A 21,454-nucleotide genomic window follows, 5' to 3' on the forward strand; every position below is an offset into this window, starting at 1 on the left:
TTAGTAACAAAAGTGTTGTATCAAGATCGTGTCAATTTTGTAATGAAGGGCCTATACACCGCTCAACTTACTTATTATCTTATGATAATTGTGAATGAGATCCTAATGGGTCTGTGGGACTCGCTAGAGTTTTATGTTCTTTTTAGAAAAACGTTGCAAGTGAGCGGGTTAACATGCAGCACAACATGTCATATTAGGGGGCGTTTGGTTCGTTGAGAGGAAAGGAAAATGGTATGATAATGGGTGACAAGAGGAATGGAAAGGGTTTCCCTTTGATTAAAAATGTTGTTTGGTTAGAAACATCCAAGAAAATAAAAAATTATTATTATTATTTAATAATAATAATACAAATAACAAATAATAATAATAGATAATAATAAAAATAAAAATAAATAATAATAAATATTAATAAAATAATTATAATAATAATTATAATAAAATAATTACAATAATAAATAAAATAATAATAAATAATAATATATAATAATAATAAATAATAATAAATAGTAATAATAATTATTATTATTGAATAATAATAATAAATAATAGTAATAAATAATAATAATAATAATAATAATAATAATAATAATAATAATAATAATAATAATAATAATATGGTAGAGGGGTATGGGGTAATCCCAAATCTTGGGGGTGGTGGGGAATCAATTTAAGGGAAAGGAGGGTAATCCTAATAAGAAAAAGGGGTAAAGGGTTTGAAAAAACACACTAACCAAACACTCACAAAGAGAAACAAGGAACTCAATTCCCTTTTCCTTTCTTGAAATTCTCCAACCAAACGCCCCCTCACTAGTAGTATATTAGTAGGGCTAATGCTGGATTTTGAAAATAACGTTCGTACATGACACAATAATCCACCAGCATGGCTCTCATGTTGTGGCAAGCTTGATGTAACTATGTAAGGCTCATGTTGGCCGGGCCAAACTTGTATTGAGCCATGATCATCATGATAAGGTCCTACAAGTTTGTCCAAGATCGACTGAACTTGAATTGTAGCCTATACTAAACTTTGTAACTCAAAACTCAATTTGTTTCAAGTCATAACAAAATAATTTTATGATTACAAATTACAATCAACTTTTTTTCTAACTTTGATTCCAAACAATATGATGGAGCAACACAACTTGAGATCGAGGGATTATTAAGGTGTAAAATTAGACAAGCACTACACCGATAAGATCTGAAAACTAATGTTAATCTTATAAACATGTTTGATAAGTGTTAAACTAATAGTATATGACAATATTACTAGCGAACTTGTATGTTTTTGCAAGGAAAATTCTATTCCAATACAATCATGATTTTGTGGCAATGCAACACTATTCTTTGATTATCCTCGAATTATGTGTTCTCTTATGAAAATTTGTTATTACTTACTTCTAAAAGGTAGTATGTAGTAATAATGAAAATTTATTAAAAAGAATCATATACTTTCATGTGCGATTGAATTATAAACATTGTTATGAGACTTTTATTTTACTATAATCTATATATATATATATATATATATATATATTATATTTATTACCATCTATGTAATAAACTATAGAGAATACTATTTAAAATAAACATATCACAGGTGGTAGTTGTGTACATGGCTCTTGACCCTTCCAATACTCTATGAGAAAAGACTAATTTCTCTTTAAAGAAAAAAACTCATACAATCACGAAATTATGAACCATTTTAAAATGACAAGGATTGATGTGAATATTCATAGATCTTTTGACACTAATAATTCATTTTTTTTTTTTGACACTAATAATTCATTGTACTTAGATGTTCATATAACAAAGTACATGACTGACATTTGCTATTAGTCATTTTTAATTTTGTTTTTGTGAGAGAAGTCAATTAATCATTCATATTTATATGATTAATTTAGCCGGTCAAATGGCCGGTGCCGGCAACTAAAGTCAAGAACTCAGTAGCCCACGTTTAAGCGTATATTCTTCCAAGGTTGTCTTGCTGTTGGATTTTATCACACTAGCTCAATCATCGATAATAACACATAGTCCCACAAAGTACTATTATTAATTAGATAGATAGGTATATTTGTTCTTTTCCACATACTAGTTGTTGCTCCGCGCGCCTACGCGCACGGCGCCCCAAAATAGTATAATTATGATATTTGTAGTCCGTTAGCCTTAAGTGGTGAAATATCTATCTAACACATATTTCAACCAGACGCTGAGTACACACATTGTATTAGTTGCATCAAGCAAACTAATGAAGTACGGTGTGCAAACACGATTTATTTACACGTTAATTTCATTTGAAAAGAGAATACATAATTAAGTTTATTTGAAGTGCAATTCCAATAGCTAAGGTAACAACTTTGATTTAAAACTTGTTAACTTGTAGGTTTCTCGCATGCCTTTGAAGTGTTTTTGAGATGGAGCTATAATCTATTCTTGTAGATAGTAAGCTCCCCACTGCAACACCCTATTTTTTGAAATTGAAGCGATTGTTGTGATTTGGAGTTGTCATTAGTTCACAAAAGATGTTCCTAAAGGCCTATCAAGAGGATGCAAATAGTCAAAGAATTAGATCAATGTACATTTAAATCAAGTATGAGTATGTGTGTAAAGTAAGAAAAAGTGTTAAGTGCAAGGATGCTTACATTAGTCGATAAATTGCTAACATGTTCTGCTGGCATTTTGAAAAGCACTTCACATTGTTCATAGGCAGCAATGATCCAAGAATGTTGTATTGTGATATTCTAATTAAGTTAAATATAATTAGTATATTGAATGTCAAGCTATATGCTAAGGTATTTGATGCTTTTTCTCTAAAAAAAAAAGATATTCGATGCTTTATACTATATTAGATATTGTTAGTGATGTGTGTGTGCGCGCATGTGTGTGTGAGCGCGCGTGCGGGTGCGTACGTGCGTGTGTGATGCATACATTAAACTATTAGAGTCCCAAACCTACGTTCCTCCTCTTAATCTTTATCCTTCTACATATATGTCTATTTCTCGATCTATATCCTTCTTGTGTTTTTGTAACTATAGAAGATCTTTAAAAGTGTTCCTATCTCTTTGTCCTTCCCTCTTTCTTGGTTGTTATGTTTTGTTTATAACGTCAAATACAACATTATTCGCGTCTCTTTTCCTTTTCCTTGCTTTCCTTCTCTCTCGTCTTTTATGATTTTTTGAATTTTATGTTTAGAAAAAATTTATGTGAAGTTAGAACTTGATTTTGGAAATCTTTAGAATCTAGAATACAAGACACAATGATGCTCATAGTGATTCATCCTAGAGGACCAAAACATACATCTGCTTTGTCATCAATATACAGCCATGAAAAGCTTAAAGCCTGAAGGAGAATAAATATATATAAAAGTACACAATCAAAAGCTTTGTCTCTTTTGAGACTTTAGCCCACTATCGTTGCAAATATATTAACAATAATGGTTAGGATCACAACATTATTTGCTCATGAGTAGTTATCTATTCCTGCTATTCTCTTCACTTATCACTTATGATTCTACATTCTTTGCTCTCCATCTTGAGGGCGCATTTCTCACTTCCACTTCCCTCATACCTTACTTAGTTGATATTACCCGTACCTTCCTCAAGTATCTTATCTTCATCTTGTTTATTTACCATGCTACTATAAGTGATGTTTAGGCATAACACTAATATCTTGGCTTCGGATTGGCAGAGAGTGAAAATATACTACTATGGTTGAGGTTGGAGAAGTGAATCTATAATAATATATTAAAAGCGGTGTCACGTGGCGCTCTTCCCAATGACGTTTTACTACATGTAATCCACGTGCAATTAAAAAAATTAGTAATTGCATAGTATAAAATTTGATCATGTGACTTTAAGTTTATATACTAAAATCTTAACCACTATACAAGTGATATTCAATCTTATTATCTTAAAGTATAATATTAAATAATAAAAGTTCTCCTTATCCGAACCATAATTTGTTTAATGGATGCATTTATTTGTCAAGAAAATGATGGATTCCAGATTGACAACCTGTGAAACCCATTGTGCATCTTTAATTAGTTATAGAACAGAGTTACAGATTGGAAGCAACAATACTTACGTATTATAGTTCAAGGCAGAGAAAGGCTTGGTAACCAACGGTTTGAGTCCAAAAAAGACTCAAACACCCAAAATAAAACACAATGGTACCATTACAACCTGACATTGGTATCAAATTGTTATCAGGACTGGTACCAAGGTATCAATATTTTCGGAGAATGGTACCATTATAACCTAGCATTGGTACCAAGCAAATGTCAGCCACACGCGCGTAAAATCTTCCAACGCATAAAATGACCAAATTACCCCCGTTTGAGTCTCCTAAGAGACTCAAACAGTTGGTTGCCAAGACAAGCTCGTTCAAGGCATTGAGAACATCATCCATGATGTATTTATGTGTCGAGAAGATATAGGTAGCCACCTCAAAGTATAGCTTCGAATATGCATCAGGAAATATCTTTAGTATTTTTTTTATCACTATCCTCCCATGATTTTGTGGGCTCCTATCAATTACAAAGATATAAAGGAACATCAATCTCGAATTCCACACTAATAAAATTCAGTTATTGCATCCATTTATCTATCTAGTCAAATAAATTGCTTCTTATTAGAGCAATAGATTGAAAACACGATAGTTCGAAAAAATAGTGTAATTGTGATATTTGTAGTTTGTTATCATTGAGTAATTAAATGTTTGTTTAACGTGTATTCCAAATAGGCGGTACATACAAGTGTATTAAGTGCATTAGGCAAACCAATGAATAATGGTGTGCAAACTCCTTTATTGAAAATACATAAATAAGTTTATTTCAAGTGTAATCTAATAGTCAAGTTAACAACTTTGATTAAAAACTTGTTGGTAACTTGGAGCTTTTGCGCGTGTCTTCGAAGTGTTTTAAAAGCAAATCTACAATCCATTCTCGAAAGATGATTTAAGGATGTGAGCATGATCATTTCAGCACCCTCTTTTTGGAATTTGATGCCAACAGTGGGTAGTTGTACATAGAAATAAGGATGTGAGCATAATGATTTAATCGAGTGTCTACGCGAGCGGCACCCCGAAACAACGTACTTGTGATATTCGAATTACGTTGTTTCAATTAGCAAGATGATTGTAAAGTAATTATTTCAAATCAGTTGGTACTTGCACTTGTTGTTTTGAGTGCATGGGCTAAAGCTTAAAAGCAAGTCCTCAATTTATTGGTGGTTGTTTGAAATGCAATTCAAATATTAAATGTAATAATTATAGAGAGTTCTCTAAACTACTGGAACTTATTGCTTAGTTGTAATTATTTCACGTCTCCAAATTGTTTTTGAAATGGAGCTTCAACCTACTCTCACAAAATAGATATAAGCTTCCATTACATAACCCTATTTCTGACATCAAAGGAAAAAAAAAAGTATCACTCATAAATTGCGTATATAATAAGATTTTAGTGAACCAATATAATTAAACTATAATGAAACAAAAAGTATTTATATAATATGACTTCATCGCACCTAAGATACAACATGTCCATCAAGACTCATATCAAATAGCGTTTGTCATCCAGGAAAATTTAAAATGAAAGTATTACTCTAATCTCAAGACGTTCATGTTTAGAACGAATTTAGATGATTGAAAAATATAGTAACGTTCAATACTTATTTTAAAATGACTACCTTTTAGATTTTTTTTGGTTGAAATAAGTACTATAAACAGAGGGTTAGATCTCACACACCATTCTCATTTGAATATTTATCATGCAAATTATGTGAACTTGTCATATAAGTGCAAGTAACAAAAGACCAAACTATTGGTGTACAAGTTAGAGCTATTGTACTCTTGCTTTCTTTTCTCCTATCACCAATTATACACTTGATCCTTGGAGAAGGGTATTAAGTCAAGCAAACTTTTTGTCCAAGGAACCTTTTTCTAGATTAAGGTTTACTTGGCCCTTGCGCTATAAGCCTATAACATTAGATAAAAAAACATCATAACCACAAAACTTTAGCATTGCCAATAAAAAAACATCATTATACTTATTGTTTAATAACTATGTAGATACAAAAGACAACTTTACACATCGCACTCTGGAACTGCATAATGGGTATTAAACTTTCTGAACAAAGCTCCAAATGCTTATCAATATATAAGCTATTGAGAAAAACATAAGGAGCAACATTTACTTAAGGCTACATAAAACAGATAAGTCCGTAGACAAAAGATTAAAACATTCTCCAGCATCAAAATATGCCTACCTACCAATTGCAAAAAGTCATCCCAACTATACATCTGCATGCCAAGTTTTTCAACAGCTTCTTTATGCTCATGTGTGATATTCCCAAAACTAACCACAGCTGCATAAAAGTCACATATAAGCACTCCATAAAAATAACATAGAAAGCTTAATACTATATACAACAGAAGTAACTTACTTTTCAAGTATTTCAATGTGTTTTGCAAAGCTTTAAGCAACTGAAAGTGAAGAACAGAAAAACGGTAACTCATTACAACACTTCTGGGGAGGGGGGAACATTTAGAAGTATGTAACATTAAATCCTATCATCATGAAAAAGCCTTCAAGGAATTAATTGTACAATGTGAATTAACAAATTCTCCAATAGTTAAGTTTACAGCTCACATAGCCAAAGGGAACTAATATACCTCGGGAATCTTTTTTTCTTCTACGAATGCAATTGAAACTTCTGCATGGAAAATGATATATTCTACAGCACCAGCACCTACAGAAAAAACACGGATGACAGCAAGATCATGGTAAAGGAAAGTTCAAAAGAACAATGCCGAATCGATGATAGTCTTATGGCATATAACCCTTTTAAGGTTTATATTAACTAACATTGGAGTAAATCGACATAGAATGAAAGCTCACCTAAAGTGTCATACAAAGGAACACAATAAGAGTTCATCGGCATTGCAGGCCTATAAAAATGCTCTAATAAAACATAAACAATTAGCATTGCATACAAAGCATTGTTTCTGCCATCATCTGATTCCTTGCAGCAGATGTAAGTGTGCAAATAAGATATAAGCACATTCCACGAGAAGGACTATTTTCCATTGAGATCTCATAATGCATCAAAACCGACATCCAACAGATATAAAGCATAAGATAGATGACCCTAACACCACATAAAAGCATGTCCTATAGGAAGGGCATGGAAGAAGAAGAATTATGTACCTCCATGCTCATGATCCAGTCAGCACAATTCGCTCCATAGATACACGTCCTCCCTGAAAGCAATATATTAATATATACATTATACTAATTGTAAAAGAAATGCAAAAGAACATTTGTTATCAAAGTTTCCTAGCTATTTTAGGTGACAGAAATTGTGAGGGCACCACTGTATGAAATTTGGAACAGAAGACCACAAGTCTTTCAAAGTTACAAGTTAGAGCCATTGAGAAGATAAAAGTTACACTTGCTCAACTAACAGAATGCCATATTACCATACATCCATTTTCTAATTAATCTTGGCCATTCCATATCTAAAAGCTATCAATGAGTACGTTTAGCATGGAATTCATTCTACAAAAAAAAATCAGTGACAAATGCAAACCAGCAACCAAGTTTCCTAGCTATTTAGCATGCAGTCCAAAAGGTTTAGGGCATTTTTGGGAATTCGTTACATAAAATCCTAAAGGTACAGGGCAAGAAATCCAAAAGGCTAAGAATGAAATCCCAACAACCATGAAAAGCCATCAAAACACAACACTATAAATTTATGTAATTCACATATAAGTTCTTTCACCCCACCCCCCTGTAAATACAAACATTCGTGCTTAGAAAATGTTTTGAATTTGGCGGAAAGCCGAGAAGCTGAATAAACATTGGTTAAAATAATTGGATATTGTACTCTCAGTCCTCTTTGTGGAAGTAAATGAGCTTCAAAACCGGAGTGAGTAACTCCCTAACTGGCTCAAACAGTATTTGAACTTTTTTGTTGTATTTTAAACCAGGAAAACCAAACAACCCTCAGTAGCTAATGAGCATCTAGCGCCAATGGCCCCCACGCAAACCTAATATAGTTTGCAACAATGTAATAATATGCACAAACGATTTAAATACCCCATGGATAATCTAATTAAACTAAGTACAAAGGGAATCCTACCTAGATATTTCCTAATCATTGAGAAGGGTAGATAGGAGAGCAAATCCAAACCACACATAGCAAGGCTAATCAAGTAAATTTATGGATGAAAATTGTAATTATTCATGATTATCAATTTAGAATATATCTTTAAAATGGACCGAGCTCAATCTAAATTGCAATTCGATAGCTCACCCGCACTAAGGCCGTCTGGCCACCAATATGGCCACTGGGAAATAGTGGCATCAATCTCCGAAGCATGGATAATTGATTGAACAATTTGGAGAGTTTGCTCAAGAAGTAGCTGAATTCCCCTCCTTCAAGATCCATCCGCAGATAGGGACGCTAGCTAATTCCAAGACACCCAATCTTAAGTTCAAGAAGAAGAAAAAAGGAAAAAAAGTTCTTTGTTATTCGGCCTTTGTAGATTAGTTAATCACACGGTATAGATTTGCATCAACAAAGAAGAAGAAAAAGAAAGGATTTAGCAGGACTTTTTTGGCTCTTAAAATACTTCTAAAAAATACTCGTTTGGATAAGTTCAGATGTTAAACATTTCAATCTTCACGATCCATTCTAGTTGCAACGATATATTTGTAGTAAGCACAATATCCAGTCTCCCAATTGCTTTTGCATCATAGATCAAATGATTTAAAAGATGTAAGTATAACACATGATTAACTTAGGAAGATATAAGCGAGAACATCTTATTATTGGTCAAACTTTGGCACATATAAGCAAGAACACCTTATAATTGGTCAACACAGAAGTCTACGCAGCAGAAATATTGTAGAACAGTGCAAAGACTACCCACCTTTGCCATGGTCACAATATCAGGGACAACTCCATGAGCCTCAAAACCCCAAAGTGGCTTCCAGTGCGAGCAAATCCAGCTTGAACTTCATCAGCTATGAAAAGCCCTCCAGCTTTCTTTACAAAATCATACACAGAAGAAAGATATCCAGGGGCCAATTCTATGATTCCTCCAACTTCCTGGGGAACAAATAAAAACAAAGATCAGAATATGGCAGATGAAAATGCCAAAAATCAACAACACCATGCAAGTGCTTATATTATGATATCGACCTGAATGGCTTCACAGATGAATCCAGCAACATGACCAGATGTTCCAAATTGGATAATATCCTGAACATCTTTTGCATACATCTCTCCATGTGCTCCAAACAGACCTCTATAAGGGTCAGGATTCATGGCATGATGTACCCCGTTCTGTCACAAATCCAGGTATTAGCCAAAAAAAATATGCCTTTGACACCTAAAGAAATAGTAAACAACAGCCTTTGAGATTTGAAGACTGTTAATAACAGCAATCTAGCACGTTGACTTAAAACAGTTAAACCAGAGTAAACTTCTGAAGACATTAGTGCAATTCAACAAACAGAGCTGCACAGGAAAACTTAGAAGTTTCAATACTATCTTCAACGGGTCAATCTTAGAAAGTGACAGTTTGATTATCAACGACTATTTGTACCAAGATCATCTAAGCAAAAATGAATCTCTACTACTATCTTGCCAAGTCAAAAGTCAAGAACTTGAGTTGTCGTCACATAGACACAAGACAAAAGAATAAAAGTGACTCAGAAAGTCGAATATGGGCGATCTTTTTAGCGATTTAAGGTAGCAGATGAGCCTTATATACCTGAGTAACATCAAACTTCCAATTGCACTGAGCAGAGCAGTTGCACCCATAGTTCCAGCAGCATTTCCATGCTAAGCATTCCTTATAGAGATAACATCCTGGCACCCAGTGTATAACCTTGCCATCATTAAGGCTAACTCATTTGCTTCCGTTCCGGAGTTTGTGAAAAACACAACCTGCAGCACGTAAAGCAAATCCATAAGTTAAGAGCCAAAAAAGTCCCTAGATGGGACCACATAGCGTTCAAATTAGTTTAAACATCATCAATTCTTTCTATGGAAATCGGAATTCGTGAATTCGTAAACTAATCATGAAAGGATTTAGCAGGATTTGCATCAACAGAAGCGAATGAGCCCATATATTTAGCAGAAATTCGGAATTCGTAAAGTAGAAATTTGGAAGGGACGTCAATGGCAGTGAGTAAACGTTCAACAGTAAAATAAAGCAATTAGAAACTCGATTGACGTCACTTTTAGAAGGTTATGGAGGAAACTGAGTAAAATACTCGAGATCGCAAATTAAAACAGTTAGAAGCTTAGCCTGACACCTCACTTTTACATAGAAATCGAAAAATAAAGCAATTAGAAACTCGATACCAACGTATGTAATCTAGGGATTCCTACAAAGATAATCAACTACACAAATAATAGAAAGGATGATGTGATTAAAACAACCCAATCATGAGATTAGCAATAACCTCACTCTAAAAAGAGGCTACACCTTTCCTTGCAGCAACAGCAACAGCAGCAGCAAGCTTCGTGGCCGCGTTGTTATCAACATGTTGAGAAGTATACTGTTCCATGGATGCCTCATTCGCTTATGCTTTCTTTAATCTCAGGCCATGATTCATGAATGAGATCCAGTTCTGCAAAGAAAAGCGAAACAATTAGAGGATTTAAGCACTTTCTCCCTAAAATATCTAAAAGGTAATTTGATTTCACATAAAGAAATTAAAACTGAAAAGGGCCCATGGTGCAAACTAAAAGGCTAAGATGCAAACTGTTGCTAAATCTATGGGCTCCATTGTTAAATCCCTCATTACCACCCTCATTACTGGTAATATTCGTCTTTCTTTTATGTTTTATTTTCACTACTGGTAAATCTATGGTATGCATTCTTCACACTTCGGCCAAGTCTGTTCTGATTTTGATAGTCCTCTTCCTCGTCCTCCTTAGCAGTGTCATGTATAATTGAAGAACACTCAAATTACATGGTAATTATTTCGGAAAATGAAAGGAGATTCAATCAAACCAAAAAGGGCCTATGGTGCAAACTAAAAGGCTAAGATTCAATAGAAAGCACTCAAATGACCATGTATAATTGAAACACCTACAAAATTCAATAACCTAAAATTATAAAAGAAAGGCCAACCCAATACTTGACGGAGAATCCACTAAAACTCCTAAGTTGAACAATTACCATATTTCTAGTAGCTCTTAAGGAAAAAGAAGAAAGTAGAGTTGCATGATTCCAATCCAAAATTTCAAACCAATATAATGATCTGTTAATTCAAATCCCTCGATAAAAAAAGAGGGAGATCTAGAGAGTTAAAGTTACAACCTGACCTCTTGCTTAGAGAGAGCTTGCAACACATAATTTGTGAGACCTGTTGGAGGGTGTAAGAAAACAGTAGAGTGAGGAAAGCAAGCAAAGGGGAGCTTAAAAGCATATGGAAAAAAAATTCATAATAAGCTGAACCTGAAGAAAAAATGGAAACGAACGATGATGATTTGAAAAGGAACTATTAACTCGGCGTACGAATTCGGAATCAGAAGTGGAAGGAGAGTCCACAGGATTAGCAGCAAAAAAAACCTAGATCCTAATATTCCAGATAACTAAGCAGATACCAGGCCAAATTAATTACCAAGTCTCATAAACATTAGGCACAACGCATTTGAACAATATTAAGATGAGTTCAAGAGTTCAGAGACAGCACAGCAAAAAAAACATGCTTTTAGAAGATATGCTTTTAGGCTGAACTTTTAGATTTTATTATCACTAAACCTCCCAAAAAATTTACAACCTACAGTGGGAACACCATCAACAACATCATATTAAAGTTTGGCACCTAAAATTGAACTATAAGCTTCAAATTTAGAAACTACAGTGGAAATTTGAATGATTGGTGAGTTAATTTTAAAGTAGTGCTAAACACACCTTCAGATTTTGGGACATTAGAGGTTCAGATATCTTCCAACTTTGAAAGTAAAGGAATTTGTAGAGAGCAATTAGGAAATAGCATAAACAGGAGAAAAATTTGAAGAACAAAAGAGATAAAGAAGAAGTATGACAAACCCACTAATTTTGGCACATTTTGAAATTGCAGAAAATATACAAGCCAAGAACGATTGAGAGAAGCTACCGAATATCAACATCTAAAACTTTTAAAAAAAGTTAATCAACACCATAAATCAAAATTAGCTAAACCCGGCCCATCTGAAAAAAGAGAGAAATGTTTAACACCTACAACTCAAAACATCCCAAAATCCAACATTTAGCCATAAAAAGTCAAGCATTAGACACTAACCTGTCTCTAATGTTGCTGTTGTTAATGAAATCCCACCTACACCAACTGGCCAAAGTTCTATCAGATCATAATTAGTGCACCAATACCTCAGATGAGGGTATATTTTGGGTAGGGTCGGGGAAGCCAATTATCAATTAACAAATTGTAACCCAAAAACACTAATTAAACAAGGAATTCGTATTATAAATACAAAAAATGAAAAAAATACCTCAATGTAGCATCCTTGGAACAGAAGGATTGGAGTTGCTACAAATCTACAAAATCCTTAGAAATTAAACCAAAAGTAAGCATTAAAACAGTAAAAAAATCATTCAATAAAATTCGATCTTTTCAAACCATATATACTTCATTAGCTAAAATGTATCTTCTTAAACCATATACAAAATACCGAATAAAAATAGGAATCCGAGTGCAATTCTGACAAAAAGATTTAGGAAGATTGGGGTCCAATTCAAAGTTTCGGCCTTTATTAGTATCACCTCTACCATCAAGCTGCTTCTCCTTCATCTTGTACACTATTTTTGTTTAGTTTTTTTCTACTGGTTGTATACTTGTATTTGTAGATTTTCTCTCTCTAATGCCTTCTCCTTCTTTCTCTCTCTAAAAACCTTCTTTTCTGAAAGAGAATTGTATGGCTTAGGAGAGAGAAGAAAAGAATTGAGAGATGAGAGAGACACACAGAGAGGAGAGAGGAGCAGTGAAGACTGAAGAAGGGGAGACGAAATTAAGGGCTATGATTTTTTGGTACTTTTAAAAGTAATTACTCAATTTCAGATTTAATTCATCAAAAAAATCATCAAAGAAATCAATATAACATTAACGAAATAATTAGCAGTGAAAAATATGGAGAAAAATTGATGCACATCAAGAGATCGTGAAGAAGATGAGAGAAGAGAAAAAAAAACAGAAAAAATTCAATCGTTACCTCAACAGTTCAGATGAAGAAATCGAGAGGATCAAATGGTCGATCTTTGTTCATCTCCCAAACTACACAATTCTCTGCAAAGAAAAATCAAAAACGAAACCTTAATAACCATAAAATTACTCAATTTCAGAATTAATGAACCCGAAAAAATCATCAAAGAAATCAAAATTGATGCACATCAAGAGAATCGTGAAGAAGATGAGAGAAGAGAAAAAAAAAACAGAAAAAATTCAATCGTTACCTCAACAGTTCAGATGAAGAAATCGAGAGGATCAAATGGTCGATCTTTGTTCATCTCCCAAATTACACAATTCTCTGCAAAAAAAATCAAAAACGAAACCTTAATAACAATAAAATTACTCAATTTCAGAATAAATTAACCCGAAAAAATCATCAAAGAAATCAATATAACATTAACGAAAGAATTAGCAGTGAAAAATTGGGAGAAAGATTGATGAGAGAATCGTGAAGAAATGAAGAGGAGAGAGACGACGTGAAAAAATGAGAGAGGAGAGAGACGAAGTGAAGAAGAGGAGAAGATCGCTCCGAGTCGTCGTAACAGTGAAGAAATTGCAAGCTTTTGTGACAGCCATAGCCATAGCCAAAACCCTAATTTTTCTACATCTAGGAGATGGAAGATGGAGAAGATGAGAGAGAGAGTGACGGTGAGTGAGTGAGAGAAAGAAGTTGCAGCCAAAGGAGAAGGGGGCCGAGACAAATCGTGCGGTTTAGATTGAGTGGTGATGAATGGCTGAGATTGTCCATCTAAAAGGAATAGTGAATTTCACCATTTTGTGACTCAGAACACTATTCATTTGAATAGTGTTTGAACTCCAACTTTTAAAAGGTCTAAGATGTGTTAGATAAACTGTATCCTACTATACTACTACAAAAGGAAAAGGTCCCAACATTAGTATTTTATTTAGGGAAAAGCAATTATCAAAAGAAACGGTCTAATTTTAATATAAAAGTAGACGTAGTCACTAAATGGATTAAACTAGTCACCGAAAGAAATTAACTTAGTCACTGTTGGGCTAATTCTCTTTTTAATATTAGGCTTACCATTGCCTAATTTTAATTTAAAAGTAGACGGTCTCTTACAAGACAAATTCAAAGCTAAATGCAGTCCTTAGGGCTGCATATAAGAAGCTAAAAATGGAAAAAACGAACATTAATTGATCATTTATTTCATAGATTAGTGCAAACTTTTGTCATAAATTGACAACTAATTTCCATTTTAAGCAATGTATTTATGTCTTATATGCAGCCCTTAGGGCTGCATATAGCTAATTCTCTTTTTTTTTTTTTATCTTTCTCAGTTTCCCGTGCACATCTTCCAATGCACATCTTTGAACTTAAATATCTTTTATTATATATTATTAAAAATTATAACGATTGAATATTAATAATGTACTAATTGAGACGAATCAAACAAGATCCGGCATGACTATATTTTTTCTTATAAATTGAAAAATTGAGAAGATTCTCTCTAAGTATGAATGTGTCAAGATTCTAAATGGGAACGATAAAAAAAACAGAGAGAGTACATATTTATTGTATTTAAAACAAAACCGAAGAAGTATATAAATTAGCATTTGCATAAATGTTATTTGGTATGAAGGAAATGTTTTAAAAAATTCATTTATTAGAGAATATAATGATTAATTACTTTTTTTTTAGTAAGTACAATGATCTATACTAATATATTAAAAGGCGTGCGTAAACCAGGAACGGTGCCACGTGGCGCTCTCCCTAAGGAGTTTTAATTTAGTTCATGTAATCCATGTACAATAAAAAAATTAGAAATTGCATAGTATAGGTTTTGATCCCGTGACCTCAAGTTCATGTACTAAAGTTTTAACCACTAGACCAAATTGTATTTAGTGCTATCATATCAAAGTACAATATTAATAAATGAAATTTTTCTTACCCGGGGCATAGCCCGGGCCTAATAACGAGTTAATTACTTTATATGCCGTTCAAAAGACTGCCAACATTTGTTTGCAATGATTATATAGAATTTAATCACATTCTTAAGAGGTCATTTTGCAAAGTTTGTATGGAAAAATATGTAAAATTTTTGGGTAAAATTAGTTCTTTTACCTTTCTTGTCCATATACCGAGACTACTAGTTCAATATATACATATTTATCTTGTACAACTAATTATTGGGATAGAACTAATCACAATTAGTAATAATATTTGATTTTACTCCTTAAATGGTAGATTTAATCTCATTATCTTTATATCCCAAAAATATATAGTGTTATATCTATACCAATTTTTATATGCATTGCATCATGCTTTTAGTTGATGGCATGCTATAGGTTGATGATTAGTGTCAATGAGGTTAATGATTAAAGATACATAGACATATGATAATGATTACTCTAAAAGATTGTAAAAGGGAGTTATTCATGCATATATGGGTTTTTAATGCATTCATGCATATATTGTAACTAATAATTATAGGAAAATGATATACATAGCCCTAAGGGCTATGTATAAGGTGCTTAAAATGGAAATAAAATATTGAATCAAACATTTAGTACCTCAGTTGATGTGAAAATGTGTCTTGAATTCTTAAACCGTTTCCATTTAAAGAAATGTATTTATATGTAACCCTTAGGGCTACAAATAACATTACCCTTTTTTTAAAAGTTCCAAGGAAAGATTAAAAGACTTCTCTCTCAAAGAAAAATCCTAATCTAACTAACATATTAAGAATAAACAAATCTCTATGAGAATAAAATTAATGTTCAACCTCGTATGTGCAATATAGTAAGCAACTTTAGAAATTTATCAACAACTTGATTAACTTTTTAAAATACTACCTCCGGTCTTTATTAGTTTATCAGTATTCTTTTTTGAGATGTCTCTTATTAGTTTACCTATTTCTTTTGTTTCTATTTTTTGATTGAGACACTAACTTTCCATTACACATACATTCAACTTTAACATAAAATAATAGTTTTTCTTTTTATGTCCCACAACATGGTTTCTCCTAAAACTTTGTGCAAAAAAACTGATAACTAATAAAGACTGGAAAAAGCACATACAAGAATTCTACGAATTAAAAACAGAAATGATTTAGCGAAAATAATCAATTATGAGCCAAATGCTCCAACAACAAAAAATATAATCCGCAAACTATATTTACGAGTTACGACCACAAGATTATCACCTTCAATACATTATAAACAGCAACCTCTTCCACATAATCAGGCTTTTCAAGTCACTTTATAAGTTAAACAATGTGTTATATAACCATTATTTATGGGTAATATACATGTTTATATCATTTTAAAATCTACTAATGGTTAGCCGTTGACAGTTGACACGTCAACTAATATTCAACCTTTGCCAACTTTTTTATACGTTCGGCCATCAACGAATTTATTTATGCGTTACACTGACACGTTCCCCTCAAAACCAATGAACCAACAAACATTACATGATTACATCAAAAAAAAGCCCACAGTTTTTTTTTCCTTTTTTTTTTTTGTGGGTTGTTGTTTTCATCATCGTCTTGTTATTATCCAATCTTTTCTTAATTTCATATAAAAGGTACAAAAGTTTCAAAATTTTATTTTGTCCTTATATGTCACATTTTATCCATAACATTTCACCCAATTAAGAATTTTATTTTTGGCTCTATGCTTGAATTTTCTCATAAATGAGGAGAAATTGAAAGTGGGTAGGAGCTAAATTTTTGGAGAAAACTAATTTCATGTCCAATAATTTGTTCCTTAATTATAGGCATCCATTGTTCAAAAAGATCTTTTGATTTTGTTGTCTGCTTCTTTTCGCCTGTGATCTAGGGTTTTTTATTCCCTGCTCTCATTGAGGTTGGTTTTTTTTTTTTTTTTTTTTTCTGGGTTGTCATTTATTTTCTTCATATGATTTTATACTATGCCCATTTTTAAATTTGATGCTTATTTTCATTATTTGGTTCTTAAAGATGAATTCTTTGTATGTATGTATGTATGTATTTATGTGTGTTTTTTTCTGGGTGTCATTTTGTTATTTATATGGGGTTATTTTTGTTCTGGGTTAGCTTTTGTGTTGTATGTTTGTATAACAGTAGGAAATATATAGTACAATTAAATGGAAGTTTGTGTGTTTTTCTTGTTTATAAATGACATTTTCTGCTGAAAGTTCATACTTTTTGGTGTTATATTGTGTTTTTTTTAATGATATGGTTGATATTTATGCAGATTGTGGGTGGTTAGAGGTGCAGGGTTGTCTTTCAGAATCATCAGCCAAAGTTTGAGGTGGATTTTTCGAATTTCTTGATTGATTTAAGTAGCTTTTGTCGAAAAAGAATTTGTGCATTTCATTTCTTGAAAAAGGCAATTAAGCTTGGGAATTAAGTGAGAGGATTACCACTTTATATAATTACTTGGCTGTAATTTCATTTGACAATTTGAGTCTCTATTGGAAGTATAAGCCTTAGTTTGAGCACTTTCAGATTTATGATATATAAGAGGAAGATTTAGGTGTTAATACGAGTTTATATTAGTGCCATATGGCTTCTCGAGAAGGGGAGTTTTTGATTGATATTGAATGTGGTGGTACTACCTCAGAGGAAGAGGGAAGTGGGGATGTTTCTGGTAATAGCCGAGGGAGAAAATCGTTGAGTAGGGCCCACAACGGGGTTTTAAGTTATGGATTGACAAGCGGTGTGATTGATATTGACTCGAGTGATAGTTTCTCTAAATTAAATGATGTTGGTGGTCAAGGAGTAGAGTTGGTCATTGACAAAAGTTTGGGAGGTGAAGAAGGTAGAGATCTTGCAGCTCTTTTAGAAAAGAGGAATTTAAATGAGCAACGAAAAAAGCCGAGCTCCAAAAACGCTTCCAAACCACCACGACCTCCTAAAGGTCCATCATTGACTGCATCGGACCTAAAGTTGGTGAAGGAGCTTTCGGAGCTTGCTGCTAGGAAGCGTGCAAGAATTGAACGGATCAAAGCGTTTAAGAAGATGAAAGATGCCAAGCGGCCATCTCCAAGCAGCAGTGTAACTGCAATGGTGATAACTGTTCTCTTCTTCCTTATAATAGTATTTCAAGGTATGGTGGTTGAATTCTGGACTCTGCAGCATGTTGTTCTTTAATAATGCAAAACAAGTCTCTTAGTTGTGTTGGCTTGAACTTACTAAGCCTTTTGGTTTTCACTGCAATTTAAAAGAGACCTGAATGTTAATGTTTATGAAATATATAATTTTATTTTAGTGAATATATCTAATGTGAGATTGGGACCGAAGATGGACATTGATATGTCAAGGCAATACTAGGGAGTAAGAAAAAGGCTTTACTCAAAGAGGCACTAAACGCTTGTCTTTTCCATGTATTCGTGCCTTCGTGGGAGGATCATGTAGGATATTGCATGCAAATGGGTTGGTTGGTGTTATTAGGGCTGAGTAATCGTTTCGTTTTACTTTCACCCCTTCTGTCTGTATATTGCATCCTTTCCTTAAACCTCATCAATCCCTCAACCTTCAGACTTTATGTAGATTGTATAATCATGTATATACTTTTGTTGTTGTTTGTTTATCTATGGAAGTTTTTGATATGTATTGTTGTCCGAAGTTTTTGTTTGATCACATAGAGATCTGTTTATCAGACTAGAATTTTGTTGAAGCTTAAAAAATGAGTCTAGCTAAATGGCAAAATAATTCTCCATGTAACATCCTATGTATTGAGTATTGACATCAGTACCCATATACTAAACTCAAGTTGGGTTAGATACGCAAGGGTAATGTTGTCAATACATAGTGTTAGATAGAGAAGTAGCCAGCTATGCTTTTTCCTCTATAATACTCCAGAATTCATACAGGCATCTATTGGAAAATTGAATCTGTCATCCGTCAGTCATTGTAACCTAACTTATGCAATCACACCATGTTAGTTTCGAGGATGTCTTAGGATGTAATATCTATTCCAGTTTAGAGAACTTGTTTCCACAATTAAAACCTTTGTGTAGGTAAAGATAGGTCATACTGCTGTTGTGTAAAGTGCTTTCTTTTTAATGGGAATGTTCTTACTTGCACTTATTATTGTAGTCTAGCATATTAATCTGTTTCTGAGTTATGCCTCCATGATAGCAAACATTTTCTTCTGCCTTGAGCTTATTATTTTAACTATTTTGATTTACTACAACACAATTGTGTTACATGTGTATTTCTTTCCAATTTTCAGGTTATATGAGTTCTCATATTTGATGCCATAGGCACGTCTATGTGACAGATGAACCTGTATATGCTCATCAACTCTAATTCCAGATTCTTCTATTCCTATTCCCTTCCTCATTTCTTTGTATCTGAAAGTTCCCGTTCATTGTATGGCTGATGTATCATGTATCGCTTCTGCCACTAACCTCCCTTTTGTGAACAACTAGGTCATGTATTGCTTTTATATCTATAATAGTTGTTTCTTGCCATTTGTTTTCTTATGAAGTCTTGGTTCTTCCTAACCTTTGGTGGACTTTAGACTGTTCTGCTTTGACTTCAAAACTTTCGACCTGTGGTACCCGGACTATATTTTTATTTCAAGTAACTGTGCCGGATCCTCGATACTTGACATTGATATACGGACACTTCGACACTTCATTATTTTTATAGAAGAGCCGAGTTGGAGAGTTGGACATGTACTCGTGTTGAAATATGTGTAAAGAGCCCCAGTGTAGTTTCAAATTAAACTAGCAACGTGTATCCATAAGAATTCTTCTTATGACTACAAAGTTCAGTCGCTTAAGGCAACTGAGAATTGTTCTTAAACATCACTAGGATTTGATCTTGCAGGTATATTTTCCGGAAATAACTTTGCTAAGAAGTTTCAGGGGTCTCCTGCACCGGCTACAGCAAGTGAGGGTTTAATTTCAATTCAACTCTTCAACAATGCTCCTACAAATGAGATTAATCATCCCATTTCTTTCCCTCCTAGGTGAGTTAGTCATTTCTACTCGCGTTTTTACTATATATGCTCCATACGTTAGATAAAAAAGTGTTTCAACTCTGTTTCTGTCTTCTTAATGTAGTTCTTTGGAGCTGGCTTCCGGATTTAGTCCCCAGGAGCAAGAAGGCAGGGATGCCCGGTAAAAATCCGTTCTTAGAATCAGCAGGCTAATCTGACACTTCACATTTTGATAGATTGATTTTTTGTAACTTCTGATCAATTTTAATTTTTTCATTTTTTTCCCCAAACTTCTGCTCATCTGTAAATATTCGTACTAGAACATATCTGGGAGGATGTATAGGTATTTGCATGACTTGAACCGTGTCTTATCCAGACTCCGATATTCAGATCAAGGAGCAATTTTTTGAGCCTTCCACTCCAATTTCCATCCTTTTTTCCCCATTAGTAGCTATTAGGATTTTCATGCCTTATCGTATTTTCTAGTATGGCGAGGGTTTAGGCGTTTAGCTAATGCAGCGCAGTGCAGCTGTTTGGAAGGCAAGGTGGTACCAGAAATCTGTCAAAGCAAATTTTTGTAGTAGATATGACTCGAAATTCATGCATTGCTCGATAGAGTTATTATTGAGCGTTTTGTATTGCAATTTTATGTTCCAGAAAACTTCACCTTGTTACGCAACTTTCCGGTTATCTTTGTTCTAGACTTCTAGTGTCTCAAATCTCAATACTATTCTTTGTTCTAGTGTCTGAATAGTGAATACTAGCATTGTTTAAGGTGAGGGTAAAATAGAGGGATAAGTTCTATGCAACTATTTTTGTATGATTGCGTAGAGGGCCATCGTTTGGGGCTTGTTGGGCCACTGGATGAGTGGTCCTGTGCAAGGGCAGTTTAGAGGAAATTCATCTTACCATGGGGTATCGAAGGGGTTCCAAGAAAAAAGTGAAACATTTGGAGGTATTTTGGTAAGTTAACTTGGTACAAGTTTCATACTAACTACTTGTCCATCAGCTGTCATTTTGCCAGAGAAGTCAATTTTCTTATGCTGGACAAAATTAACATTTGCGTAGCAAAAGATTGGATGAAGAATTTATGCTAGCAAAGTATGAATTGAACATGACCTATGAAGATTCTACGCGCAACGATTATACTAATCAACACCAAATTTAACCACCCTTGGCAGGTGTCACTATGTCAGCTGTATTATTATAAGCATGCATGTACTAGCTAATTAGCCTTGTTTGGTAAGAATAGGTTTGGAGCAAAATTAGAGGTTGGACTCATGTTAGAGGATTTGACTAGTCAATTATCTAATT

General features: G+C 33.5%; 1 protein-coding gene and 2 long non-coding RNA genes across 26 annotated transcripts; 1 reads left to right on the forward strand and 2 right to left on the reverse strand.

The window, feature by feature from the left end:
- Positions 1 to 2,285: 2,285 nt before the first annotated feature.
- LOC125494103 (uncharacterized) lies at positions 2,286 to 2,741 on the reverse strand. Its single transcript, XR_007270515.2, has 2 exons — positions 2,640 to 2,741; positions 2,286 to 2,533 (listed from the first exon to the last, which is right to left on the reverse strand). It is a non-coding gene; the product is annotated as an uncharacterized LOC125494103 (long non-coding RNA).
- A 3,274-nt stretch (positions 2,742 to 6,015) lies between these two features.
- Positions 6,016 to 13,923, reverse strand: LOC125494101 (uncharacterized). Of its 24 annotated transcripts, none has more exons than XR_008969668.1 (15): positions 13,468 to 13,919; positions 13,227 to 13,300; positions 12,781 to 12,917; positions 12,510 to 12,555; positions 12,302 to 12,358; positions 11,335 to 11,380; positions 10,495 to 10,639; positions 9,775 to 9,950; positions 9,201 to 9,344; positions 8,929 to 9,107; positions 8,310 to 8,463; positions 7,202 to 7,254; positions 6,667 to 6,743; positions 6,438 to 6,477; positions 6,016 to 6,359 (listed from the first exon to the last, which is right to left on the reverse strand). It is a non-coding gene; the product is annotated as an uncharacterized LOC125494101 (long non-coding RNA). The 24 variants fall into 24 exon arrangements; XR_008969671.1 differs by having other exon boundaries at positions 12,302 to 12,337; positions 12,510 to 12,565; XR_008969667.1 differs by having other exon boundaries at positions 12,510 to 12,565.
- Positions 13,924 to 16,717: 2,794 nt separating this feature from the next.
- LOC104894796 (hypothetical protein) lies at positions 16,718 to 20,558 on the forward strand. Its single transcript, XM_010681121.4, has 4 exons — positions 16,718 to 17,074; positions 17,444 to 18,298; positions 20,029 to 20,170; positions 20,265 to 20,558. The coding sequence occupies exons 2-4, from the start codon at positions 17,755 to 17,757 to the stop codon at positions 20,323 to 20,325; spliced, it is 747 nt and encodes a 248-aa protein (XP_010679423.1). The 5' UTR covers positions 16,718 to 17,074; positions 17,444 to 17,754; the 3' UTR covers positions 20,326 to 20,558.
- The last annotated feature ends 896 nt before the right edge of the window (positions 20,559 to 21,454 follow it).

The sequence above is a fragment of the Beta vulgaris genome, chromosome 5 (genome assembly GCF_026745355.1).
Source record: "Beta vulgaris subsp. vulgaris cultivar EL10 chromosome 5, EL10.2, whole genome shotgun sequence".
In the NCBI taxonomy this organism is placed as follows: domain Eukaryota; kingdom Viridiplantae; phylum Streptophyta; class Magnoliopsida; order Caryophyllales; family Amaranthaceae; genus Beta; species Beta vulgaris.

Coding starts and splice junctions, on each gene's coding strand:
- LOC104894796 (XM_010681121.4), top strand. CDS start 17,755: ATGGCTTCTCGAGAAGGGGAGTTTTTGATTGATATTGAATGTGGTGGT. Junction 18,299..20,028: donor CCTTATAATAGTATTTCAAG/GTATGGTGGTTG, acceptor TTGATCTTGCAG/GTATATTTTCCGGAAATAAC. Junction 20,171..20,264: donor CCCATTTCTTTCCCTCCTAG/GTGAGTTAGTCA, acceptor TTCTTAATGTAG/TTCTTTGGAGCTGGCTTCCG.